Source organism: Manacus candei, unplaced genomic scaffold, assembly GCF_025592945.1.
Source record: "Manacus candei isolate 608988 ecotype Guabito, Panama unplaced genomic scaffold, ASM2559294v1 h1tg000035l, whole genome shotgun sequence".
Lineage (NCBI taxonomy): Eukaryota > Metazoa > Chordata > Aves > Passeriformes > Pipridae > Manacus > Manacus candei.
The window spans coordinates 5,116,921-5,144,751 of NW_026138083.1; the positions used below are offsets into that span (position 1 = coordinate 5,116,921).

Sequence of the window (27,831 nt, forward strand, 5' to 3'; positions counted from 1 at the left end):
TAAAACTTACTAAGCTTATGGATTTGATGGTTCCAGAACTGCAGGAAAGAGATGGCAGCTCTATAAGATAATAAACACCTTTCTTTCCCCCCTCCCCATTTTAAAACATCATCACGCATTCATGTCAAAACACCCAGAGACATTTTTGGTGTTAAGAAGGGCTGTGGAACAAAGTTGCTCTCCTCCCCTAGCAGGAAAAGGTTTGCCTACTTTTTTCCCTCATTATTCTAGGCCTCTATTATATAGTACAATATTCTATTATAGCAAAATAGCAAGGCCTTGGTTTTATCCCCCTTGTCCTGAAGCACCACCCAGCAGTCCTGATCAGCAAGTGATGAGCGCCCTTCAGGAGCAGGCAGTAAATGTAAATTTAGCAAAGAGCACTTATCAAATATAGCTACAGGGTCCATGCTCTCAGGATTATCTGATTTTCCCTTGCTGCAGAAAAATCCCCATGAAAAGGAAATCCTAAATTTATTTTGCAGCTGCATGAGGGGTAGATGTACACGGCTGGCAGGGCACAGGCTGCCACCACAACACAGGTGTGGTTCACTTGGCTGTCAGGATGTGCAATCCCAGAAATGCTGCTACATCAGGGTGAATTTGTCTACCAGAATCCTGAGCCTCTGGATGGGGATCCCAGAGCCACCCTGGCTCCCTGTCCAGTGCTGCTCTACCCTCTAAGCCAAGTTTTCTTCCCAGGTGCCCAGCCCGAACCTCCCAAACCACAGCCTGGGGCTATTTCCCCTCATTTTACCACCCAGCGAGTTCAGCTCCATCCCCATGTGTTACCCCCTCCAGGCAGCAGCAGGTGGAAACGAGATCCCTCCCTGAGCTCCCTGCCTGGCTGAACAAGCAATTTAATTTTTTTTCTTTGGTGTACTTTTCCCTCTCTCCCTTGCTCCAAACCGCCTTTGCCTAAAGCACTGCTCTTAAATTAATTATCGAGGAGTTTTATGCTGCAGAGGAGCATCGTTTTGGGCCTCCATGGGGACTTGTGGCTTTTTCTTCTGCAGCCTGGGAGCGTGAAGGCTTGGCCCCTGCCAGACCCATGACTCACACTCTTCTGAGACATTCACACAATTTTTATATAAATAAATATATATAAAAATAATTCTTTTTTTCCTTGCAGCTCTACTGTTAAATGTTTGCCTTTGCACTCGCACGCTCCCCAGCCGTGCCTGCCTCCCGGGACAGCCACTGTGCAATGCCAACAGTCCACTGGCATTGCTTCATTAAGGTTACAAGCAATTAAAGGCAGGCTGGGGCACTCCCAAGGGACTCTGTACCTTCATAGGAGCCAGCTGGATGGGAGTGATGCATGATGGATCCACCATAGGCTTCGGCCGGTTGGCCGTGTCCGCCAGCAAACTGTGCCACTGCTGAGGTAGTCCCGTGAACTTCTGCTCCCGGTGGTCAAAGCCAGTGTGGACCCGGTGCTCGAAGTTAGAGGGCCCAGAAATTTCAAGTCTTTTCTTCTTTTTCCCGAACATGGTGAAAAAATCTAGAGAAGTCATAAGAAAACAGGAAAGAAAAGAAAATTTAAAAAAAAATTGCCACATCTTTATGCTTTGTTGCAACCCACAAGCGTTCTCTCTACTTCCTAGGGAATTTTAGTAGATGGCCTCAGCCAAATACCTGCATAAACTTCACTCCACACGTTGAGATCTGTGTGAGGGAAGGGCTTATCTGACCTCCTCGCTGGGAGATTTTAAGAAATAAACCCACAACGTCCTTATTTCTTACCTCTAAATGTTCATAATACCTTCCGAAACAAGAAAATGCCCCTATTGCCAGGAAAGAAAGCCCCAGGTCCTACTTTCTGCTTCCCTCTCTGTTGCAAGTTACATCCCATGGAAGCTCCCAGCCTGGAGCAATGCCAGCAGCAGTGGATGGCTTTGCTCAGAGGACGGCACTCGGTGTAAGTGGTGAGCTGTGCCCTGACACACCACAGAGCAAACGCACACACGGCTCTGCATCTCAAATCTACCCACCAGACAACCCATCCCAGATGAGAGCCTGGCCCTGCTGTGGTCAGATGTAGATCTCACACACCAGCAGTCAAAGGCAGATTTACTGCTGTGCCAATTCAGCCATGCAAACAGACAGAGAGCTCAGATCTAATTCTAACCTGGTCCAAGGGACTTCACCTGCATTCAGAAAGGCTCCTCCTTAAAAACAGTATCAGGTATCAGCTACTACAAACATCACAGTACATGACTTCTCCTTCAGGGCAGAAATGATTGCTGTGAGAGCCACATGCCCACAGTACCTGGGTTTATGTCCACTTGGGTGGGATTCACTACAGTGATGGCCCTGCTTCTTTCAAGATCCAGAAAGAAGGATCAGCTCCTTTGGTCTTTGTGAAGGTGCTGTGGAGAAGAGAGAGGAGTCCCTCCAATGCTGTACAAGCAAGGAACTGGAGGCGGATGGAGGAAACGTGACCTTCCCAGCTTCTGCATTGCTGGAGAGACCTGGGTTGGCCTGGCTGCCTGGTAAAGCTAATTGTTACAGCACTTGCTCTACAGAAAATGAGTGTTTTAGTCAATTTTTAGTTGTTACTTCCTGATAAGAGCAGTTTGGTTTGCCTTCCTCCTGCTGCTTTGTCCCTCCTGAGGAGCCTGGGGAAGGCAGCAGGAGGGTCTGCAGGGCACACAGAGATCACAGGCTAACAGGCTAGCTGGGGCAAGAGAAGTTTCAAAGTGGAAGAAGGCATGAACTGCAAGCTGAAAGGGATGAAGGTATTTACTCCTTCTACTGGCACAGGAAATAGCCAGTACACCCAAAACCTGCATTAACCCTTAGGGTTGGTGGGTCCCACCTTACAACAAAGTGGAGGAGACTAATGGTTATATTGAAGCAAGTTCAGAATTGACTTTCTGAAGGACTCCAGAAATCTGCTGCATAAGGCAAGGACAAATTCCTGGTCCCAGGGAAACTGCCAGTGGTCCTGTCACTTTTCAGTGAAATACTGTCTTGTTCTGGCAAAGTCCTCTGCCTCCTTCTGCTGTCTCACAACAGTCCTCCACCTTGATCTCTGGGCCATTTCAAGCACGGCTTGCTGAGCCCCTGAGCAGCATCTGTCTGAAACAGCAGCAGGGCGAGGAGGCTGGCAGCTCTATAAAACCTCCTGTGCCACAGGAGAGACTCAGCTGTAAAGGTGCTGCCCTGACTTTATGATTCAGGAGGCGGAAAGGAGAAGCTCAGAGAAGAAAATTCACACAGTTGTGTTGCCGCTGCAGCAAAGAAAAAAGATGGGATGATAAATCAGGTATTTATTACATCCTCATTTCCTTTTATTAGTTTACTTAAAGATCAAGCCCATTATTTGAAAATTGATTGCTGACTGCTTTGTAAGTCCCCCCTGTGCATTTGCAGGTGATTGTCTCCCCTGTGCATACTTTCTTTGGTTCTTTTTCCATTTCCACCATCATAATCTTTTTATTTGTCTTGTTGGTGCATGTTGGGTACCTTTTGGCACTCACAGACAGGTTTCCAGTCTAACCCAAAGCCATCCTGGTTGGCCTCTGCTCAAAGACTATTTATTTTCCAGGCTCAAAGAGAAGCAGCCAGGTAGCAGCTCGTGTTCAGTGCTCGTCCGCAGGGCTCCACAAATCGCAGCCGGCGGCAAATCAATGGCACTGGATTGATTTCATTCACCCTCTGGGATGGGAATTTGTGAGATTGGAGTCTATTGGAGTAACATTTTAAACCATCAGCTCTAGACATGTACTTCTTTGCCCGATCAATGCCGGCACTTGCAGGATTTCCTGCTGGACTTGCATCCGAACGCAGCTATTGGATGCTCCAGGTCCTCTGGAGCTCCAAACAACATCACGTAACTAAAAGCACATCAGCTGGCATAGTGCATATTGCTTTTAAAAATAAACAGCAGATTCATTCAACAAGATATTCCCCTTTTGGTTTTAGATTTGTCTTTGCCATGTTGCTCTCTCCTGTTTCAATGCTGTTGCAGAGAGAAGCAATTGTGAAATTTGGCCCAGTGGGACCTTTACTTTGTCAGGACAGTATTTTGGTCTAAAACCGGATGCCAAGGCCACACTTTTGCACAGGGATGGTGTCTGAGGTCTGGGCAGTGGGACTTGCCCCCCCTTTTGACTGCAGCTCCTGTTTAGATGAGCTTAAATCGAGCATGAAGCTCCAGCAGGACAGACAGGGATCCTGGCACCTCGCACAGCCAGGGATGGGTTCAGCCATGCGGGCAAACACAGCAATGCTGTGGATATCAGTGGCCAGAGAACACCTCCCGTGGGGCTGTGCCTGTGAAAGGTAACCAGGAACCCTGGTTAACAGCAGCCTGCCTCCCCAGCAGCTCTGCAAATGGCTGCTGGGTGCTCCTGAAAGGAGCAGAGCCTCCACCAGCTCTTGAGGGTTTCAATAATAAATGCTGCGCAGTCGCTTCACTTCATCAGCCAGCAAGGTCTCTCCGTTCCACTGCAAAGCAAAGTCAACCTCTCCTTAGCACAGTCCCTCTAAATAACTGTAACACACACAGCAATCACAAGGAAACTTCATTTCCTCTGATTTCTCCCAAAGAATGGAAACGATGCTACTTGTTTTCCTGAGTTGTCTGAGGATGAGGACTGGGGCAGTGAAACCTTGAGCTCTGGGCTTTTAAGTGCCCCAATTCAGTCTCCACTGATGTGCCTGGTCTCAAAAAAAGGAGAGATGATTTAATTTTTGCTATGGCTAAAATTAATTTTGTGTCATTTTGATACGACACAAAAAAAAAAAAGGCATTTACTCATTTAATTAGGCGTGGAAGCAGAAAACATCCTGGATGAGTGAACAAACGTTTTCCAAGAACTGTAAAACTCTTTCAGGAATAAGAGGTACCCAAGTGCTTTGAAGAGAAATGATGGACCTTCCCAGGATGCTAGATAGCATGTACAGCATACAAATTACAGAATTTCTATCAGGAGCACAGAATGTATGAAGTTGAAGTTCACTCAGACATCTGCCTGTACTCTGTCATAACAAAACAGCAATCCTCTCACAGTTGTTAAGAAACTCTAATTTCCTAATGGGGTCACTTAGGAAAACATCCCACAGACAATGGGACAACTGCCTGCCTTTATCAGGGACACAGGGAGGTAAGAGGCTGTTGGGCAGCTCTGCAGAGTTGCCTGTGTGCCATCCCCACGCCAGAGCACTCAACCTTAATTTAATTCTTCCCGACAGCTTCCAATATACTCCTGATTGTGCCAGGTCTCTCAACAAATGCCACCTTTCTGTGCAGCTCCTCCTGTGCTCACCCCCATGGAACAAGAGGAAATGAGAGGTATCATACTCGTAATTTGTTGCTATTTTGGTGGGGATGAGCACAACCAGGATGTCTGTCCTTTCCTTGCATGTGCTTTGCCAAGGGATGGTCTGGCTGATTTCAACACCTCATGGGGACATGAGGGGAGCCTGTCCTAAAAAGAGCTACCACTGATGACTGGGCTTGAGTTGGCTTTGAGGGGGAAGAGCAAACAGGACTCATCACTGCATGGCTTCAGTGGGGCACTTCCATTTCAGAAAGACTTCACCTGCTCTTACTCTGAAATGATGCAGCACATTAATTTTGTGCTTGTAAATGTGAGGTTTGAAGGAGGCAGCCCTTCAGTTACAGCAAACAAAGAGTTCAGCAAGTGTGACAGCATGAGACCAAAAGCAAGTCTGTTCTTAAGCAGGGGAGCCAGGAGATAAGTCTGTTCAGTTCCAGGCTGCCACGCCAAGGTCCTCCAACCCACGGTCCAACCACGGCACAAGAATAAAGATAAGGGACTTTCTCTACCAAAGCCATGAAGGAAAACATATGGACATGGCATTTACTGGAGGAAAACACAATACTGGTGGGGAAAATCTGACTGTCACACCACCTCTCCTCCTGAGTAATCCACAGCAGGGCTGGTCCCAGCTGCGTCAGTGGGGAATGGGGAAGGGACAGGGATAGCAGGAGAAGTGTTTGAGCTGTGCTCTGTAGATACAGCTATCCAACCTCTTTTGTAATTGCAGTGTTTGTCTTACTCTTCTTTTTCTCTACCCATGAAAGGAGTACTGCCAGCCCTGCTGGTGCCTCCTGGAGACCCTGGACACACCTCCATCCACAGCCACAGGCACCGAGGTAACGCTGGAAGGCTGCTATCAGGAGCAATCACTGCATTTTGCACTTAATGCTGTTTACTGTAGTGCCTAACAAATCGAATTACATGCTAATCAGCACACCCTGCCTGTTAGATCTACGCCAGACTTGGCTCTTTGCACTGCACTCCTTCCTAGGCACAGAAATAATTCACTGAGCATCACAGTCCCATGGACTTCCAGACTAATCCAAATTTCACCCCTGACCTTCAATGACAGATCAGGTACCGACACGGAGAGGAAATTCCCTGTGTCTGACACTGCCCCTGCAAGGTGTGTGATGTGGACCAGCAAAGCACATCCACTCTGTCAGCTACGGCACTACTGCCGTGCTGCCTCCCAGTCACAAATGAAGGTGTTTTTCCAGCAAGAAGTATCCTACAGTCCTACCCTGGAGCATGAGGGTGGCAGTACTATTTTGGGTGACAGGGGAGCAATGGTCTGTGCTCAGGGCAGGATTTCCAGCAATAGCTTTCCCCAAAAAAGTTACGGCCTTGCCAGCTCATCTCCCAGAGCTCACACAGAGGTGACAGGTTGCTCTGTTGCTTCAATCTTAAACGCTCGATCCCATTCTGCAGTTTTCATGAGTTGTCCCTCTCCTGTACTTGAGACTGATGAACTGAAAAGCTGAAAGTCCAGATATATGTTACTACCCCCAAAGAATATATTTTTGGACTTACAGCAAGTAAAATCAAAGGCAGTTGAAATAGAAGTAAAAAAAAGGTGATTTCAGTCCTAAGGTTAATAGTGTTCTGTATCTTTTATCACATCCCATGTAAGAGTAGTCCTCTCAACCCACCAAATAAGAAAGAAGTCTGCTCAACTCTGACTTTCTGTTCCCAATGAAAAAGTCAGAGCCACTTTTTTCTTCCCCTACAACTAGATATTCTTTTTAAGTTGGAAAGACCTACTCTATATTGCCATCTTGAAAACCACCAAGGAGCCCCAAGTTCACGCCTAAGCACTGACAACAGCCCTTGCCATCCCAGGTGTCCCCAGAAAACACTGAGCAAAGGTCTGTGAAATTCTGCCATGCACAAAAACACACGATAACCTTACAAAGTTAGTACCTAGAATAACAAAGTGAGATGGGTGTTTTTACTTAAAAATGGACCTTTTAATGACTGTGTACCATAGCTGCATGAGACCTATGTTTTTTTTATGGTATTTCAGCAGTCAGATAATGTGTCTCACTAACCCAAGGAAATCATGTGTATCCATCATGACCCTGAGCCACCCTGGGAAGCCTGCAAGGGTTTCTCACACACACCTCGAGCACTCGGCCGACCGGGCTGTAAATATTCCCTCGGGAGGGGGCTCTGTGCTCTGTTTGCTGCAGCCCAGCAACATGTTTGCTTTTAAACAACCAGCAATTAGTTCAGTTTCAATCATGAAGCACACCCCGTGAGCCTGTATTTTCCGCAGGGATTCCCTGTGGTTCCTCAGCTGGGCAAGCAGCAGCAGAGCCCTTTTCCCTCGGGGATGGGCACGCTATTAGCATCTAAAAAATTGCCTTCGTGCACACCGGGTATCACGTGCAAGCCCAAAGTGGGGGACAGTTCTGGGCTCAAACCCCCCAGTGCCCTGTGAAAAGGCAGGTTTTCCCCCAAAGCAGCCACACAGTCAAAAAAATACCGGTTGCAGCCAGGAGCGTTAATAAAATGCTTCATTTTTGAGAAAACTGACAGAAACACAGATTGCGAAATGGGAGATGGGTGCAGGTCGCCTTTCTTTGATAATTTTTACTTACTAATAATAGTTTTCTGTAGCACAAGGACCTCAATTATTCCCCTCCAGAGCCACCCAAACGCAGTAATTCATCATTAGCTTTGCTGGCTTCTGTTCCCGCGCTCTGATTAATTGTAACCTTTCCCGATATTTGATCGTAAATGAAAGAGTATGAATTGAGAAGCACAAATTAAATTAATGTGTCAAGGCAGCTTGCATAGCCAGTGCTCCAGACAAATGGGAGCTGGGCTGAAACTCAATCTCGAGGAGAAAGCAAATGTCTGGTGTGGACTGACAGCAGCATAAATTGCTGAGAAATTCTCCGTGAGCGAGAGGTAAAAAGGATGTTGGTTCTCCTTGAGCTCACACTGGTGCCAGTTCTCACTGCTGAAGAGACCAAGTGGAAGAGACCAACACATATCTATTTAACTATACAGCTATTAAAACTGAGAGTTTTTTTGTTTTGTTTTGTTTTTTAAATAAGGAATAGCAACAGCAGTAGTTCTGTATTTCCTTCTTTGTTTGCTTTAAGGATGGTTCTGAGCATCCTGGAGGGGACCCTCTGCTGCTGGCTGCAATCAGAGCATGAGTTTCCTCTGCAAAAAAAAAAAAAAAGGAGTGGGCCTTCATTGCAGGCTTGCATTTTTTAGAACTTACCTCTATTTTTCTATTTTTAACTGAAAATACAGAGAAAATTACCCTATTTTTCAGGAGATTAAACAAGAAGCAGCATCTGGAAAAGCAGAGTGAACTGAGTAAGAAGCAAATAGAGTTCACGGAAAAGCTCTTAAAAACTGCACTGGTTTCAGGTCAGGCCTGAGACACTACCGTGTCAGAGGAGAAATCCTGTTTGACTTTCCAGATAAGATATTCCTAAACACTTTCCTAACTCCCAGAGTGTCATTCTGGATGTACAGGATGGAAATGAATAGGGGGCACCCGGGAATCGGGGGGGCAGCTGCCTGCAGAGCACCTCAAATCACAGGCAGGTGAGTCCTGTGGTCATATCTTGTAATTAATCACTCATTTCCTGGTCTTATCTAGAGGGGTATCTCATTACTTCTGTGGATACAAGGTAGTTTCAGACCTTGTGAAAGGGTATGGTTTGTTTTGTCATGTGAATGGACATGCAGGTGAATACCAGGTTGGTTCACCAGCCTAAGGGGAGACCCCATTTCCTATGATCTCTGCTTTCCTCAGTTATGATCTGAGCATTTCAATTTGGGAACAACAGAATAAACCCTTGGAAAGTGTTCTGATACACCCTACTAATGAATCAAGATGATGACTTTAAACATTGTCTCTCTGGCAGTAACAGAAAGGATCTACAAATCGTGAATGAAGCCAGCCCAAATTCTGAGTCTTCTACCATCCCGCTAAACTCTTCCACACATAAATAATGTACTGATAGAAATTAGTCACCTGTGACCACATAGTTTTCCACACTATCTTTTTCAGCTCAAACTAAGTATAGAAATACCATTTTCAATGCATGCCCATGTGAGTTTTAGAACAAAAAAGCTTGACAGTCAATAGGATTCAACTTATTACCACGGATTTTCAAGATGTCTTACATTTTTTTTGAGATGGGGCAGACTTGCAAGTGGTTTAAATTAAAATAATGCTTTAATCATGGAAAGATACATACTGATGGACTAGACCAACAAAATGCCATCTTTCCCAAAGCCCCTCATTTACCCTGCAGCGTTCTGCTCATTTCAACCTTGGGTCAAACCAGCCAATTTTTCAGAGTTTCTATGTCACTGCACAATATAATAAAAATGCATTTAAACAATTACAAAGCATCCAGGACTTGTCATTGTCCACGTTCCTTTTCAGTCCCACAATACCTTGTTTACGGTGGAAAATGCCTTCATTTGCCACAGCACAGCAGTGTGTCTCTCGATAGCTGGCCCATGAGACACATCTAATAGAAATGCACAAAGGAACAAAAGACAGGAAAAAATAATAACAAAAGGCAATGTATGCTTCCAGAAAAATAGTAAAAGCTGGTACAGAGTGGCCAAACTAGGATTGATGTACTCCAGGGAACAATACTCATTCTTCTTATTGAAAGCTACTCTTGTACCAGGACTCATTTCCACACACTGACTGACACGTGCTTTCCTAATTTGGAAATCTTGTGATTCCCAGTGGATTTTAATGCTCAGTAATTTTCAGACGAGTAGCTTAAATGCATATATTGTAGTCAGTCACTCTCTATTATCTCATACACATGCACACATATATAGAAACGTGTAGACAGAGGTTCTTGCAGGGAATTAGTCTGCAACAGCTCTGGGCAGATTAAAGAGAAACACCCCCCCCTTCAGAGCCCCCTAAACCCCTGGAGGTAACTCAAATAATTTCTATCCCTAGCAATTGAAAAGATTCCAGGTTTGCCGAAGCAAATAGTCCCTTGGGTGCTCAGCTTGAGATAATTAATGGTATTAACTTTGTAGGCAATGCTGGACACCCACAGGGAGAGGGGATTAAATAAGGGACCCATTAAATGAGTCACCCCAAGTCTCAAGTTACTTCTGAAACTTCAAGCAGCTGTAATTTATTTTTTTCTGAGTTGATATTATTATTAGTATTTTAAAATACTATCCTGTATTGCAGAGGATGTGGGTACTCTATTACTATGTTTTGAGTTAGAAAAAAATAATAAAAGGAAATATTATGAAGAATTAATGTGATGACATATCAGTAGAGAAGACAAGGTGAGCAGGGTGATCAGACAAACTTGAAGGAAACACCAAAACCAGAGCTGTGAAACAATATTACATAATTCTGAATATTAGTAAATATGGACATTCCCAGAGGTGGGGGGGACTGTAGGATAAGAACTGCAAGATATGAAATTCTGTATCTGTCAAGAGAAAAGACTGAGCTTCAGAAACACTTGGAAAATTGTTATCAATCATGTATCTTCTTTGCATTTTGGGCCACATCCTCAGTGGGGTCTGCTGGAAACGCCTCCCCAAAAGAGATGGACTGGCACCAACTTGTATTGCAGTGAAGGGGAAATTAAAATGTCTTGGTTTTGAATGTAAAGCTTAAGTTCCAACCCTCTGAAACGGAGTTTCCTCTGCAGCACTTGATGGCAGCTGCAAAGCCAGCATTACAAACATACCAGTGACCAAGCCATGGTAGGCTGCAGTAGGGCTTTTCCAGATTCCCAGTCATGACTAATAACAGGATCACACAGTTCCTCACAAGTGCCCTGTATTTACTATGGATGTGTCCTGGTAATTTGTAAAATTCAGCTTCTACTTAAAAAAAAAAAAAAAAAGGATACAAGATGTGTCCTAGGCCTCAACAACAACTGATCTCGTGCTGGTTGCACCCATGAACAAACCAAAACTGCATCAGGGAGGGGCTCCAGAGGCTGCCTGCCCCAGCACAGGTCACTTTACAGCCCCCAGAGAGTGTCACGGAGCAGGGGGTGACAAGCACGAGAGGGACTGGAGGGGGACACACCCCTGTGACAGCACCATGTGCCACTGACACCCATCACTGAGATGTGGGGCTCTAGAGCTGACCTCCTGCCATAAATCCTCTCTGGGATGTTCACATTCACTACACTGAGACTCACTGCATTTCTTATTTTACTTCTAACCCAGTACAGGCTGTGCTGGCTCTCAGGTTATCACTCTATTACTATAACACTGGTAATAAAGGTTGCTTTCCAGTGAAGGATCAACAGCAACAAATGCTTCCTAATGCATTATTAATGGTAAGCCTCTGATAAGAATGCTCTTTGGGATGAAACACATCTGACCTGTAAAGTGTTTACCAAGAAATGACACAAAATCAGATTATTTGGTATGTCAAAAGACCTTTAAAATGCAAACAAACATATCTAAGGATTATATGGATCCACAGCAAGTGCCTGGAAGATGAAAATCATGCCTGTTGTTATCACTGTGGGTTTCCTACCTTCTTACTATCTGCTTTTACTCTGCATTGTTGTAAATGTAACTGAAGGAAAAAAATATTTACACAGTCTACAATAAATCACAAATGTGTAGATTCAACTTGAAATGTTTCTTCCATACATATTTTCTTGTCTTTTTTTTTCCCCCACTCTGCACTGTGCTGAAAAACAGGCTTGAAAGTCAATTCTTATCCTATTACCTATTGAGTTGCTGTCATGCAATGCTCTGTCTCCATATTAAAAATTAGAACTGATCCCTTGAAGGGTTTCTAGAGCTTACTGTTTATTACCTCCCTCAGAAAGTTTACCATAAGCTCTTTATACAGAACACGGAATGTTTATAAAGAGATGCCTGCTCAGTCCTCCTCCCTTGGGATCATCCTCACCAGTCAATAATTGCCACTGAGGAATTCCTCAACACTGCTTTTTTTTGGAGCTAAGTGACCCTGCCGTGCAGACTTTGTATTTTCCATCTCCAGACGCCAGTTTGGAAAGGATGGGTCTCACCTGTTCTCCAACTGGGAGACAAAGGTCAGAAGAAGAAATGGAGACCCCTTATGCCTTGTCCCTGATGTGAAAGCTTTTGGACCAGCCACAGAAAAGCAAACAAAACCGACAGTATGATGCAAACTGAATGAAAGAACTCCCACATCTCTGTCTCTGGGCAATCTGTGCAAATCCAGAAAGATGAATGCAACTGTGAGGCCTTTATTGTTTTCCCCCTTTTAAATGCCAGAAATAGAACTTTTTTTTGCCTGCAGGAAGGTTTTGAGCAACTGCAGAGGTCACTGCATCTCAGACAGCCCCCACTGCCACCTTCCAAGAGATGCTGCTGCTACAGGAAGCGGCTCCCATTCCTTCCTTCCAGAGGAAGGAAGCACACATGTGAATCACTGCATTTTGCTGGGCCCATCCATACGCTGTTTATGGGAAGGGCTTCTCCAGGCCCTCTCCAAGATGAGTGGTTTCATCTGAAATGGTCCAAAGAGACACTTGCAGCCTCTCACAAAGACCAGGGAAAGGAGGTTGCCAGGTGACTCAGTGACCAGCTAAGATGACTCCCAAAAGCCTTGCTCTGGAAGCACCATGCCAAGTTGCCCCCTGTGACTATGTGCATGAGCTAATTCAGCTGCCAAACTTTCAGACAATTGTGTCAAAATGCCACTTCTCTCCCAGAAGAAGTTCCTCTCGTGCTGGAACCACACGACATCACCCCTCCTCAGCCTGCACCAACTGGTTTTACAGCAGCTCTCAAGGAGGTTGTTTTGTTGAGAAACTGCCATTGTAACAAGGAGTCTGCGAGAGAAAACAAGGTCTTCTCCAAGTATGTTGTAATAAATCTTATTTACCACTGAGGGGAAGATGTTGAGGCTATACAGAGGTGAAGATCTTGGCCATCATCTCTCAGGAATCAACAGCTCATGGATCCCCACGGCTCCCACCCTGCTCAGTGAAACGGTGCCAGCGGCCCATCAGGCCCTGACCCCTCTGTTTATATTTAAATATATACATTTATGTTTAAATTTAGCATATTTACATCTGAGATTGCAGGTCCTTCTTAAAGTCTCAGCATCAAAAATATACCACCAATTAGAAAATAATAATCATTTTAAAAAAAGAGCATCTCTGCCTGCTGACTCTGGCTGCATTCACCACTGTTTCCAGAGGCAGGCAGATTCATTAATTCATTCATTCCCCACTTCGTTATGGAATGACTCCAACAAAGCTGCTGATACAACTGGGAAATCAAAAGATGAGCCAGGAAAGCGACTGCAAAAAAATGCATTAAGGAAACATGTGTGGTTATGTCGAGTGGCAGGGTCAGAGTCAGCAATTCATGAAAAAAGGGACTGCAGAGTCACTGGCTGAGAGGAGAATTAAATGTGCAGAAGGAGCTCAGATCCTAAGGGAAGTATTTCCTTACAAAAAAATTTAATAAAAATTATAGTTTCTGTTCAAATGAAATATGTTGTCCTACAAAATCTTTCATTTAATTGTCATCTTTTTCCTTTTGTACTTAAACACAGAATCATATATAACTTGTAAGATATTTAAGATATAGTTCACTCCTTAGGCTTCCTCTCAAATGTTGGACATATGATTCAATAAATACCCTGATGCTTTTTGTTTCAGCCACTCTGAAAATCATCTGTGCTCTAGGTGGGCATCAGAGATGACTTACTGATTGCTTCATGGGCCAGTAGAAAGGTTTTACAAAGATGATTTTAGGACAGCCACGATGCTCAAACTATTTGATATGTCACAAAATGAATGACTAGACCACGTTTTTACACTTTACCCCTGTAAGTCTCTGCACTCCAAGCATCAGGCTTTGGTTATACCCTGTGCACCCACCCCAGTGTGTGTAACTGTGCCCAGCCTTGAGCTCAGCCACACTGACAACCATGGCTTCCTAAATTATTCCCAGCTTCTTCAGGATCAAGGCAGGAAGATGTCCTGAACGGCTTTTAAAATGATTATGCAAGTCACAGTCGGCTGTATAATACCTTTTCCAAAAAGACCTCCCTCTTAGCACTCTGACAGCAATCAGCCATGTCATTATGACTCTTCTTTCTCCTTATAACATATATTCTGAATGTTTTAAATGGAAATAACATCATCTTGTCCCCCCCGTGTTTCGTACTCGTGGCGTGTCCTTGCAAGCAACCAAAGCTCAGGATGCCAAAAGCTGAAGGCTCAGCTCGCCCACGTAAGAGATGGGATATGAATAAATCAGTGCAAAGTCCATGTGAGCTCCTTCTCTCTCGCTAGCAGGGGCTCAGGCTGGAAAAGCTGGATCTGCAGTGGAGCTGCCATGCAGCCTTTAACTACCCGTGGTGCCATTTGAAATCCTCAGTTCATTCAGTATATGGATTTGTTTTTTGAAATACCAAATCTGCAGCTGGGTATTTACAGAGAAATGGGGGGGAAAAAAAAGTGTATTTACTAGGGTGGTGTGACCATTTCTTTTACAGAGTTTGACTTACTGGGAGGGAGTTTAGAAACCCAAAGGAAACCCCAAAATTCAGAGAGCTCCAGACTCCATCCTCAGTGTCACCACCAGACTGGTCAGGGTACATGTCACTCCTGCATACCTGATGAGAGCAGAGCTGGGTACCCGCTGCTGTGTGTTTTGTACCTCCCTGTAAGTCATCTTCAAAGGTCATTTATCTTTTCCTCAATGTAGAGCTGTTCATCTCAGGCTTTCTGGAGCAGCATTTGGATCCTAATTCAACTGTTGCTGGCTTCAGGGGGAGGACTGACCCTAGAAATTGCCACTTTCTCCTCTATTTCCCTCTACTGAGAATAGGACGGGGAAAAATAACCCTCCGTGGTGACAACACATCCAAAACAAGGGGAGGGGGGACACGGCTGACTTTACTGGAGAAAGCTGATTTCCTGTTCCCTTTCTTTTTAACGGGCTAAAGGAGATGTTGTTTCCCTTCCTCCCTTTTGCTGCCACCACCTCCCACATCTCAGTGGAAACCAAAGTCTCAGACACTTCAGTTATAGCCCTCCATCAATGTTTTCTAAACCAAGATTTTGCAGAGCTGGAAGAAGGCTGAGTTTCACGTTATCCGCTCTGAATTCAGCAAAGCTTATGTTCATCAGAAAAGGAAAGATAGAAGTTTATGACTTGGAAAATCTCTGAGCCAATATTTGTAAATACAGTCTAATTTAATTACCAATATATGTATTTTTTCAGCTGCCCAACTCTGAGAGAGCACAATCCCACTGGGATGAAGCAATCACACTATTTAGCATGCAAAATCACTACTTGCCTACCAGTTTATTAAAAGGTGGTTTTCTAATTCAGAGGAAAAGGCGAATTACAGGCAAAGCAGAAGAGCAATAATCTGAACGCATCTGAAATGCTCCACTGAACTCTGCTCCAGCAAACATAAGAAAAGACTTTTTTCTCTTTTTCCCCTCTCCAGTGACAGCTTTCCAGTGCCGCTGGCATCCATCACATGAGCAGAGGCAAATGCTTCCACACTTGGTAATAATCAGAGCAAGGAAATTAGGGATTGGGAGGAGGAAACACAAGGGTTTTTTTCTCTTGGCTAAAGGCATACTTCAACCTGAAAAGCTCAAAGGGAACTCAGTAGTAGCTTCCTCCTCCATTTCCACTTCTCAAGCAGAGCCAGGACTCCCCACAGATCTTCCAGGTCACCCATTTTTCCTGGGCTCTCAGTTTTGCTGTGCTTCTGCTGAGTCCTGAAGGACTAACTCCCTCAACTCCCACCTATCCTTCCCCACACCACCACTCCACCACCTATTTATGCAAAATAATCTTCCAAACTCTCCCAACTTCATTTCAAGCCCACCTTCACTGTCAGCTATTGCTCTACCCCTACCTTCACTGTAACCCCAGGTTATGAAGAACAAATTCACTCCCCTCTCACTTTTTGACCTGCACTGTTTGCTGCAAAACAACACAAGACCAAAGAACTGCCCTCGGCAGAACAGCTCCTCATGGGAGCAGATAAAAAAGGATTTTCCTTAATGTAATGGTGAACTGAAATCAATAAATACATGACAAGGCAATACAGAGGCAAACTTGGGCACTGCAGGGACTAGGGAGGAAATGTATATAAACTACAGTTACCAGGGCAGAGTAAAGAACAAATACAAATGTAAAAGACACTACCAGATGCCTAAAGTCAAAGTAGAATATTAATAAATGATTAACATGGCAGGTTTTAGGACAAGCGTTACAGATTCTGTATCTCTACGAAATCAGCTTTCCATAGCCTAAGACGTTAAGGCTTAATCAGAGTGCATTGTTTTGGAGACGAGCTATCAGAGCTATCACCGGTCAGTTAAATTGCAGGAATGGAAGTGGGGGTTTAATTCAAGATCCTCTAGGGAGGAGATTTGTTTGAAAGAGGTCAATTAAGCCTTCCACTCCAGTTAATCCCTTCTGTTTATTTTAAAATATCTGGAATAAGGAAAAACATTACAACAGGCCAGCGAAGCGAAATTTTTCCTATGGATGCACCAAAGCAAAAACCTGCAGGTCAGCTTGCTTTCAGCTGGGCAGAACACAGGCAGAAATTGCAATCAGCCTGCATTTCATATGGATGCATCACGTGGAGATGATTCAGGCTGAATTATTCTCCGAATCAGCCTTATGAAACACTCTCCTCCGATGAAGGCAGCAGTACTCGATCTGGTTTTGGTAGAAGTTAATATTTTAACTTACTTTAACTTGGTTGGGAAGGAGTCTCTGTGGTCAGGCAGAAGAGAGCGGATCCCCAAAGAAAGTATTTCTGTCAGTTTGCATTTTACTTCAGAAGTCAGGAGCTGCCCATCTCTGCCTTCAGAGCCCCTCTTCCCCACAGCCTCCTAGCTGTTAATGGCACTATTTACATATATTTCCCTTAAGCTTTTGAGTCACCAATGGTTATTTAGGTCAATGTATTTGTTTCTTCTGCTCTTCTGAATATTGATGGGTTTCAATCTTTTTTTTTTTTTTCCAATCTCTTTCTTTGGTCCTACTGTAACTCCTTTCTGAGCTTCCCTAAGCAAAGCAGCAAATGCCAGGCACACCACACACTGTGCTGCCCATCTGCTTCCCGCTGCCACCTCCCTCCTCACCCCATGGCACATCCGTGTGCGTGATCTTTGTGGAAAGGCTTTCTGTGTGCCACAGACCACCTATCCTGCCGAATCAGAAAACAGGAAAAGCAGCATTATCCCTTCCCAGAGCCAGCCCTGTACAGTTCTTTTCAGTGCTCACCAGCACTGAGCTCTTTTCTGTTCACGGGGCAGGTGAGGAGCCACCACCATGTTGTGACCCCACAACCAGCAAAAGCCTCAGTTTCCATTTCCTTGCCGTGTCATTAACTGCATGGAAGGATGCTCCCAGCATTTACGAAAAAGCCCCAGTGCATGTGCCTGCAGCAAGGAAGCAAGGGACAGACAATCCCTACTGGGAAACCAGCACAGGTCAACAGGGTGGCAGGGAGGAGAGGGGTCTGCAATGCGAAATGCAGGAATGGTGAGGGCAGGGTGGGAGTTGTGAATACAGAAATCATGGTAGTTTTCTCTGGAAGGACAGGAGCAGCCCAGAGATATCAATGGGAGTGGCTCCTAGCAGAGGGGGAGGCTGAGCCAGAGGGGACAGATGCAATAGAAAACTGAGTAAGGGAGGAGAAACCAGGTGAGATGGAGCTGAAGCAGTTGAGCAGCTTTGACCTGATCCATTGTCAAAGTGGAAATCCAGCTGAGCAGCAATTAAGGGGCTGGGAGGAGAATTCGATCAGCTATACTATACTCAGGGCAAAGTGATGGTGGCACAATCAGCTTGGTGCCACATGGCAGCTGCTGCAGGTTCTCTCTGCCGGGTCCGCGCTGTGTATTCCTCCCAGCACCCTCATCACTCAGAATTGAGTTAATTAGACACAGATTCACTGGCTCCCTTCACAAATCCATAAAACTCCTTTGGGCTCAGCGCTGTAGTCCTCTCTCACTTCCCATGGAAGCAGGTGATCTTCTGAGATCAGTAACACCCCATTCTCCATCCATGGCCTTAGGAACGTCTCATTTATGCAGAAGCAATTAAGGGGGTTCATTTTCTGGTAATGAACTTCCACCCCATTAGAGTGTATGTGCTTTGTCCCATGCTCTGCCTTTCTTTAAAGGGAAAAATCTGCTTTCATAGCTGCCTCCATGGAAACAGCAACTCTGTGGTGTTGGCGATGCTCCAGGCTCGATGGGCTCGGTTCAAACATGGAAATCTGCCTATCTTGATCACAGAGTGCTGAAACTTCAAGCCAGGATCCCAGAGCCCAGCCAGGTCTCCTCTGGCTTGTTCAACAGCACCAGTGGAGTTCTTGTGGGTCAGATCTCACACCTGGCAACATCTGTGCAAACCTACTGCTGAGGAACGCTTGGGAAAGTGGAGGGACTAGACAAAGCTTTTACCTCACACACTTCGTTAACTCCAGCACTAATGCAGATGCTGGACTATCAAAGTAGCTAATGGAGTGAAGGTAAGCACTCAGTTTCCCTCCTATAATGAGCTTTGAGACCAAACCTCCAGTAAATGTAAATAAAATTAAAAAAAAAATAAAATTCCTCCAATTCCCACTTTGAAAAACTTGCACAAAAAACACAGCACAAGAGATCTGCTGGATTTGGCCCCCCCATAGGCTGCTGCATCCTCCAGCAAGGTCACAGCTGGTGGCAGACCACAGCAATACCTACAGGGCTCCTGAGCTAAACTTCCAAAGGAGGATGAATGACTCCTTTGGCCCCTTGAATCCCCTAATCTGCAGCTTTCAGACTATCAAAGAGGATGCGCGGCAGCTGCACAAGCAGAGCGCAGGTAGAGAAGAGGGGATTTGCCCTCTGGCTTGGGAAAATTGGTCCCTGTGTAATAAAACACATAGCTCTTCTATAATCATTTGTTCAGCTCCATAAATCCCAGGGCATAAATCAGGCTGTCGGGAAGAGCAGCTGTGAAGGAATCTCTGCAGGAGGAATGAAAAAGCTGACGGGTGCCAGTCCCAGTGCTCCGCTGGCTCCACGGCGCTTTACTGCCACTGACTTCAAAGGAGCTGCTCAGTCGTGGTGCTATAAATACCAGCAGAACGGGGCTCAGTGGCAGCTTCTGGTGAGTATTAGGGAAATGTAAAATTCAACAACCCCTAATTGCCCTTCAGTCAACAGCACCTGTTTAAATTACTGCTATTATGTCAAAGATATTGGAATTGTTAACACAAACACAACCGAGGATTGCAGATGCTGTAGCTTTCTACCAGCAAACCTTTTACTTGCTGCTAAATATTTTCCCTTTCAATACAGGAACAACACCCACGGTGGCCAATACCCAGTGATCAGGGGCTGCTCCAGGATTTGCAGGAGGGTGTCCTGCAAGAAAGGAGGAGAAACTCTTGACAAAGGCCCCAGGGAGCTCATGAAGGAAAGGCTGAGAAGGGAAAGTACTCATCCTGCAAGGAATGATTAAAAACAGTTATGGAAAAGATGTGAGGAGAGTTCCAAAAGAAACATCGTCCATGTGTCAGACGAAAACCAAAATAGGTCTTTTTTAGCAAAAGGACATGGTGTATTCATCAAAAATACTGTTTTGGAGGACCTGAAGCTCAGCTGCATTGGGACAAGCACATCCAGATCTCTGCAAGGTCTTTTTCAAAGCAGGGATTTAACAGAGGATCTTCAGGAGTCTCCTCACCACCATCTCTAAACACTCTGGTATGGGTGTCTCTCAGTGTCTCCTCAAAGCACTGAGATGTGCACAAAGACCTGGGCCAGCAGCACAGTTCGTGTTTTTCTTTCCCTCTCTGCCAAGAAAGCTGTCCCTCCCTCCCAGACGTGCTGCTCAGAATCCCAGACCCAGGATTGGTGCTCCATGCTTCACAGCTGCCAAAGCCAATGGAAAGGAGCGGTACCTCCAGCAGGACCAAACCCAAGGGACCCCACTCCACTGGCCAACAGGAGGTTCGAGACCCATTCCCAGCACCAGCTGGAATACCTGTGCTGGGTACCAGGAGTGCTGTGCACCTTGCAGGATGAGGCCCCATGGATTACACCTTGGCATCCCGCCCCGGGGAGTTATGCAGATGACTCAGTCCCATCAGCAACAATAAATTCAATGGGCAATGGTATTTCCACACAGAGGGAAAAGCTCTGGACGCTCGGCGCAAACACCGCTTTGTGCAGACAGGGAAAAGATCTCGAGCCGACACAATGCTTTACACATCACTGAAGCTCAAGTAACTGCAAAATCTGGCCCAGAATACCTTTTCCTTGGTTATGTGTTTGCATTGCAGAGGGTTTTTTAAAATACATTTCTAAACCAGATGTCTTAGCACGGACGACCCCAGCTCTGCTGAGGAATTATGCTGATTTAACTCTTCTGAGGGGCTTTGCCTGAATTTAGCTTAATTGATGCCAAAGAGCCAAACTTACTCCAGTTATTATAAAGACAGTAGGTACTGCTGCCGGGTGAGAGCTGCATCTGCTGCACATATGATGCAGTCCCTACCCCAGAGGGCTCCCTGCCTGCATGGAAAAGGCACAGCAGGGAAAAACCAAGTGGGACAAGCCCCATTCAACCACATGGTGAAGTGATCACATCACCCCAGGAGCCCGGGTTTGATTTCAGACCTTTGATACCACCATTTCTCATGTGAGTGTTTCCATGGGAAATCCCAAGCTCAGAGGCATAGATCAGGTCTAATGCTGAGGGGGCTTTAATCCCTAATCCTACCCACACACTAGGCACAACTTTATTCTGGCTGCTTGGTCTTACAAGGGTTAATGAGACTATTCCTGTGCTCAAAGCAAAGCAAGCACCAAAGCTTACAGGACCAAGGTCTGATTTTGTTCTCTCAGGCAAGAAGTCTCTTAATTTGCCATTGGTTTTCTTGGAAAGGTAATTGTCTTTTTGGAGCTGCTCTTTGCCTTAGGTTCTAACTATTTTGAGCCTTTTCAAAATGCCACTGCTCGAGCCACTTTAAAAGGCACCAATAAAATTCATATTAAAAACGACTTAGTGCATAATTCATGGCCTCTAGAAAACCATTTCTTATTCGGCTGGCAAACCAACCCGTCATGCATTTTACATTGCTTGCTCATTTTCTCAGCTGTGCTGCACTGCTTCAGGAACAACGTATCCGTGCTGCACGTGTCAGTCAGACAACACACCTTGATGCCAACATAAATCCAGCGTGGTCACCTGGGACGGGACGCGGCCGTTTGCTCTCTCACACAGGAGGGAAATCAGAGTTACAACAGATTTACAACCGGGCTCGATCAGATCAGGGGACGACCTCTGTAATATCTGTCCAGGTACAAAATGTTCTACTTAATCTTCCTATTTGTTTCCTTTGGACACATCAGCCTGAGAATTTATGGCAGCAGCGATGGAGAAGCAGTGAATTTTATGCAAGTATTAGAGAAAGCCCCTGGGAAACATTTAACAGAATAAACTTGAGAGCTGGTACCAGAAACGTAACTGAGAAAGCTTGTTCTATACACAGCTATGGGTATAAGCATTCACTTAAAGTAATTAAATTATAGTACTAAAGAGTTGAAGTATCTCATAAAAACTGTCTACAATATACCACAGAGGAAGGTACATAAATCAAATTAAAAAAGCCAGATGAAAATCTAAGTATCATAACTGTTCCATCCTTTCAAAATAAATCTAGGACAACATTATACTGTATCCTTAATTCAGTATGTCCAAGTTGATATTTATTAACAGTCAGCTCTGAAGCCCCTGGTTAAAATAAAATGGACTGTGATTTTAAAATATTGGTTTAGATAGCCCATACTACCTAATTTGTGATTTATACCATACTTGTGGAAAAGGTCTCACAAAGAGAGGACTGAACTAGGTATAAGGGGACTGCTGAAATGATAAACTTGAAAGCTATTCTTAATAAATAAGTAAACAAATAAATAAATCCTATTTACAAGTTTTTATTATGGCAAAGCATTGCCCATTGTCTATCCCATCTCAAATCCAAAAATCAGAGCTTAACAATGTTCCCCTCAAGAAACCAATGAGTTCTACCTGTCTTATTCAGCCTTAAAAACTTTAGCCAACACTCCTAATGTAGGTTATACCAGAAAGGGAATATTGTAATTCTTTCTCAAGAGATTTGAAGAATGGAGACCCAGAGTGGTTTAATTAATTTTAAATAATCAAGTTCAACTTGATATAATTAAATTTAATCACCTATCAGAGTTAATAGGCCAAAAATAACAAACCAGATGAGAAGAATGAGAAATCCAGTCCAAAAGGCCCCAGAGTCACTAACATGGTTATTAAAGTACTGAAGTTTGGCATATGTGGCAGTAGGAAAATGGAGTATGTGAAGACCCACACCCTTCTGAGCAAAAGGCTACCAGGAGAACAGCAGGAAAATCAAGGCAGTGGAAATTCAAGCTTCAAAGATTCTCCGAATAGAAAAACATCCAACTTTGGAAATTCATATTTTTTAATGAGTTCCACGAAGATTGAAGGACAAAGGCTGAAAGTAAGATTCCTGCAGCAAGGAAGAAAGCACTTTGGAAGCCAAGGGTACAACATCATGTGCACACAACAAAAGGCAAAAATGATGACAAAGACTTTGCTGGAGAACCTTTTCTGCAGGCTCCCTCCTAAAGAAGATCCAAGAAAGTCATGCAGTGTATCCCTGATGACTATTGCAATGAGAGGTCATCATAAAGAGGTTGGTCAGAACATATCAGAGAAGCACATGTAAGGAACCTCAACTCTCAGCTCCAAGACCTTACAAGATACAAGAGGGTAAAAATAACAGAGGAGAAGAATGGAGGCACTTGACAGTTTTGCCTGCTGCCTTTTTGCTGATGTTACATGCCACTTCTTTTAGGGTATTACAATTCTTCTTGAGAAAAGCAGTAATTTAAATTGCCAGGAAATATTGTTTACAGTGGGCTCAGAGCTGTGTCCTAGAAATGGTGTAGCCCCACTAATAAAAGGTTAATTTGCTTTCTTTTCTGTAGTACCTTTACAATTATACACTGACATCAGACAATCTTTGTCATGTCAAACGCTGATTTGAAACAGCAGCAGAGCTTATTTCCATTGAAACGATAAGGCATGGGTATAAACTTAAAACACAAGAAAAAAGGAAAAAAAGGCTATTTGAGCAGATAATAATTTTCAATTCCACCTTCCAGTCTCCAATGCAATCATTTGAGTAGAAATGGATTTAGCATCCTCAGCTGCCCATGGCACAATCTCCTCCTCTAAATAACTGTGTACAGCTCAAACCTCCATGGCCTCAGGATGGAATCACAGTGGCTGCAGCGGGATGTACTTCCCTGCACCTGCACACGAGCTGCCAGCACTGCCATTCCCAATCCCCCTCTTCCCGTGGCAGATGGAATCCCCCACCCATCTGGTCCCCACGGGGTTACAGCAGCAGAGCTGCCTTCCCCCCTCTCCGTGGGTGGGTGGCTGACTGACAGATGCACAGCGGGGGGAAACTGAGCCTCTTCCTATGATTATCTCTTGCTCCCTGGGAAGGATTTAGTTCATTGAGGTTGTTGCTGAGAGTTCAGTTTACACAAGCTTCTTGCTCGTGAGATAAAAGCTGGTTGGCGTGTGTTTGTTTAACTCGGGTCAGGCGAGACCGTGGGGAATCATTCCCAAGTGTCCCCAGGGATAAGGTGCAAATCCTGAATGAGCTCACAGGCTTTGGATCGCAGTAAGGCCTAGTTTAGCTGTCAGGGTACCCCAAACTTACCTGCCTGCCCCCCCCGGAGACTCCACAGGAGTTTTCTTTTATCACTGTATTCTCAATCCTGAAATCAAAAATACTGAACCTCACTCTGCCATGGAAATACACACGTGCCTACATATACAGATATATCCAGATATGCATGGAACTGCACATACATGTATGTACATACACACATGCAGCTGTAATCAGTTTTCCTGAGCCTCAACCTGAGCAGGGCTTGGCTTCCTTCAACATTTTCTCCAGTGTTAAAAGTGCAGGAAAGCTGTAGTAAAAACCCACAATCAGAGACTCCCTGTCACTACGTTTCAAGACACAGAGCTTCAAAAGAGAGCCAAATGACCGTGACCCTCTCGATCTCCCTGTATGCTTACAATGCAAAAATCAGAATGCAAGTCTTTCTCTGTTCCTTCCAATTGTTCCCAAACTTTGTAACACTGCAGGAAGCCTGCTGGCTGTGGTGATGTCCCCTCCACTACTGGCACCTTGCTATTTACAGCCAAACAGCCTCTTGCACGGCTGAGCCCCACGGAACCGGGAATGGGGGAGCCCTGAGAACCCCAGCACTGCCAAGGCACCTCTGCAGCAGGACCTGCACTGGAATTCATCCTGCCGTGGCTCTGCAAAAAAAGCAGTTCCCATGGCCGGTGAGTGGCTGGGTACCCGTTAAGCCTCTCCCATGGAATTCATGTCTGACCAGCCGTGAGCTGACACAGAAGTGCCTTTTTTCAGTGTCACCGCTTTATCTGGCTCCGAAAAAAAACCTCACAGCCTCACTACCATCAACACCTTCAGCTGATAAATTTGGCTGATCCGGGCCCACGGGTTCAAAAGTTCTCGGAGGGAGGATATAAACAGAGCATGAGCACATAAGCCTCCTTAGGAAGTCGGGCTGAAAGGAGATTTGACTTTCTAAAGTGCCATGATACAGTCTATTAAGATGGTTTCAAGACACAGGCACAGGGCAATAAGGGGATCACTGCCTCTGTCCGAGCAGCAATAAATAAATCCTTTGTACTACATAACCTGCAGACAGCTTTCATGGGAACACAAATAAAACATTTCAAGATGCGGGGAAAGGTGTCAGGCTGGGCTGGGAGGATCTCAACAACTCGCCTCCTCCGAATCAAGCAGGTTTAAGCACACTGGATCTACAGGCTGAGGACAACTGAGTAAGGTTCAACAAGGCCAAGTGCTGGGTCCTGCTCTGGGGTCACAATAACCCCATGTAGCACTACAGGCGTGGGGAAGAGCGGCTGGAAAGCTGCTCAGCAGAAAGGGACCTGGGGGTGCTGGTTGACAGCCCAATGGATATGAGCCAGCATGTGCCCGGGTGGCCAAGAAGGCCAAAGGAATCTTGGCCTCTGTCAAGAACAGTGGGGCCAGAAGGAGCAGGGAAGTGATTCTTTCCCTGTACTTGGCACCGGGGAGGCCGCACCTTGAATCCTGTGTTCGGTTTTGGGCCTCTCGATTCAAAAAGCACACTGAGGTGCTGGAGTGAGTCCAGAGAAGGGACACCCTGGAGAAGGGTCTAGAAAACATGTCCTGTGATAAGTGGCTGAGGGAACTGGGGTTGTTTAGTCTGGAGAAGAGGAAGCTCGGGAGCCTCATGGCTCTCTACAACTACCTGAGAGCTGTAGTGAGGCGGGGGCTGGACTCTTCTGCCATATCTCAAGTGAAAGGACGAGAGGAAATGGCCTTAAGTTGTACCAGGGGAGGTTTAGACTGGATATTAGAAAATATATTTTCACTGAGAGAGTGATCAGGCATCGGAATAAGTTGCCCAGGGAGGTGGTGGAGCCACCTCTGGAAGCGTTCACGAGAAGGCTCAAACACCCTCAACATGCTGGAGATGCTGAGATTTCTGCAGATTTCTGCACTAAAAGGAAACATGTTCTGTTACCCTGCCAGCATTATACATCCTTTCAGCACTGGAGGCCTATTGATGTAGTAGCACCAGAGAGATTTTAAAACACAGAATAATACAGTCAATTAGCTGCAATATGTGATGGCATAACCCAGATCCCACCTGTACTCAATATAAGCCATCCGTGCCAGCCCTGGGATGCGGCACCATTGGCAGCCCATTTCCATCGGCATCCCATCACCATCCTCCTCCTGCTCTTATTTTGTTGATAAAAACAAGTTTGCACTCCCTGGTGTTATTTTTACACTGTGCTGTGACTCCTTCCCACCCAGTTATTCACATAATTACAGCCACCCCAAGATTATGTTAATGCTTTAAGTACCAGGTCTAAATACAGAGAAAACAAACTGGAAGCTGAGTGCTGAGTGTTGTCTGTTTTCCCCAAATTAGAGAACAATTCTCTACTATTACAACATCCCTGTCCCTCCTGTAATTAATGCAGTGCAGTCAAAACCCACTGATACGAATGGTGTTAAAAAGGTCTAATTTGTCTAAATAGGACAGTCTATTAGCGAACAAATTACACATTGCCCTGGGAAACAAGGCAACACAACTCCACCTAACAGAGAAAGTTGATATAAAAGCATTTGCTGAAGACTTCAGCTGTTACCAGCCTCAGTTGAGGCCCAGTAACAGCTCCCAAGCGGAGAAGGGGATGGGTCTGTACATCCAAATAATGCTGCACTCCAGCTCAGTCTTAAGTCTTGGTTTCTACATCTCCCTTGCACTCCCACGGAAAGAGAAACTTCTTCTTGTGAAATACTGACAGAAACTCCACAAAAAGTTTGGTTTGGAGTTCTCCTCTGGGGAAAGAAAAAAAACAAACCAAGCCAAAAACAAACCAAAGATGTTCAGCTGGGAGAAAGTCTGGTAAGTACCTGGGGAAGTGACTGCTGCTAATGAGTGCTGGGTGTCCACAGGCTGTCCAGGAACAGGCAGCTTCAGAAAAAAAAAACATTTTCAGAATTTTCCAGTTCTGGGGAAAGCTGGACTCCAAGCAAGTCCCTTCCCCTTGCAGGTGCATACTTAAAGCAGGGATAATGCTTCCAGTGCTTTCCAGTAAGGAAAGCATAAGATCATCCCAATGAAATTGATTTTTTTATCAGCCAAGCCAGTGAAGCCCATAATTATTGTAGCCCTCCTGGGCTGATAGCTACCAGCCATTTATAGGGCAGCAGGGAGATAAACACAGCATTTACACATCCATATACTCATTTTATTTCTCTATTAAATATTCATTTCCAGAGGGATTCCCAGCACGCACAGGATTTACAGAGTCCCTGTGCAGCAGCCACCACCCAGAGCCTGTTGTGCCTCTGGTAGCTCCCAGACACACACTGTGGGCTTCACCCGGCACTTCACACCCCACCTGCTGCTTCCCTACCTTCAAAACATACTTATTTTTATCACTGTTCTCCTAGCTTTCTTCTTCCACCTGCACAGTGAACCCACTGGTGTCACTTTTTTTTTTTTTGCATTTCTTTATCCTAAATATCAAAAAGCTTTCAAGTTATTCCGCCTGTTGTTCTCAGCTTGTGGTGCTCTCATCCCCTGTGTCTTTCGGCTGTTCCCTTTCCAAGACCTCTCAGGATCAGTGACAGATGCCTAAAGGTCTATTGCCACTCACTTTAATGAGCACATTTGTGCTTTTATGGAGAAATCCAGGGTATGGCATCACATCCACACCGGTGGGGAAGATCCACTGGATGCCGCCAGATGTCCTGTAGTGAGCTGTTATCTCAGAAATCACATTTCCCCCCCAAACTGCTCTGATCCCTTTTTCTTTTTCGGAGGACCAAATACAAACTTGCAGCTTTGGCCTAAATTAACTAAGTGGGAGTTAT

At 45.1% G+C, this 27,831-nt stretch overlaps 1 protein-coding gene across 10 annotated transcripts in view; it reads right to left on the reverse strand.

The window, feature by feature from the left end:
- PAK5 (p21 (RAC1) activated kinase 5) overlaps positions 1-27,831 on the reverse strand; it is a 159,814-nt gene that overhangs the window by 36,375 nt on the left and 95,608 nt on the right. For 6 of the 10 annotated variants that reach the window (XM_051792785.1, XM_051792794.1, XM_051792786.1 and 3 more), the window contains one exon: positions 1,290-1,504. In XM_051792785.1, coding sequence (XP_051648745.1) covers positions 1,290-1,504 — 215 coding nt within the window. Of the gene's footprint in view, positions 1-1,289; positions 1,505-1,638; positions 1,741-1,765; positions 2,036-9,725; positions 9,747-15,601; positions 15,791-27,831 lie in introns of those variants that run through there. The other 4 variants (XM_051792791.1, XM_051792790.1, XM_051792788.1 and 1 more) reach the window with 4 other exon arrangements.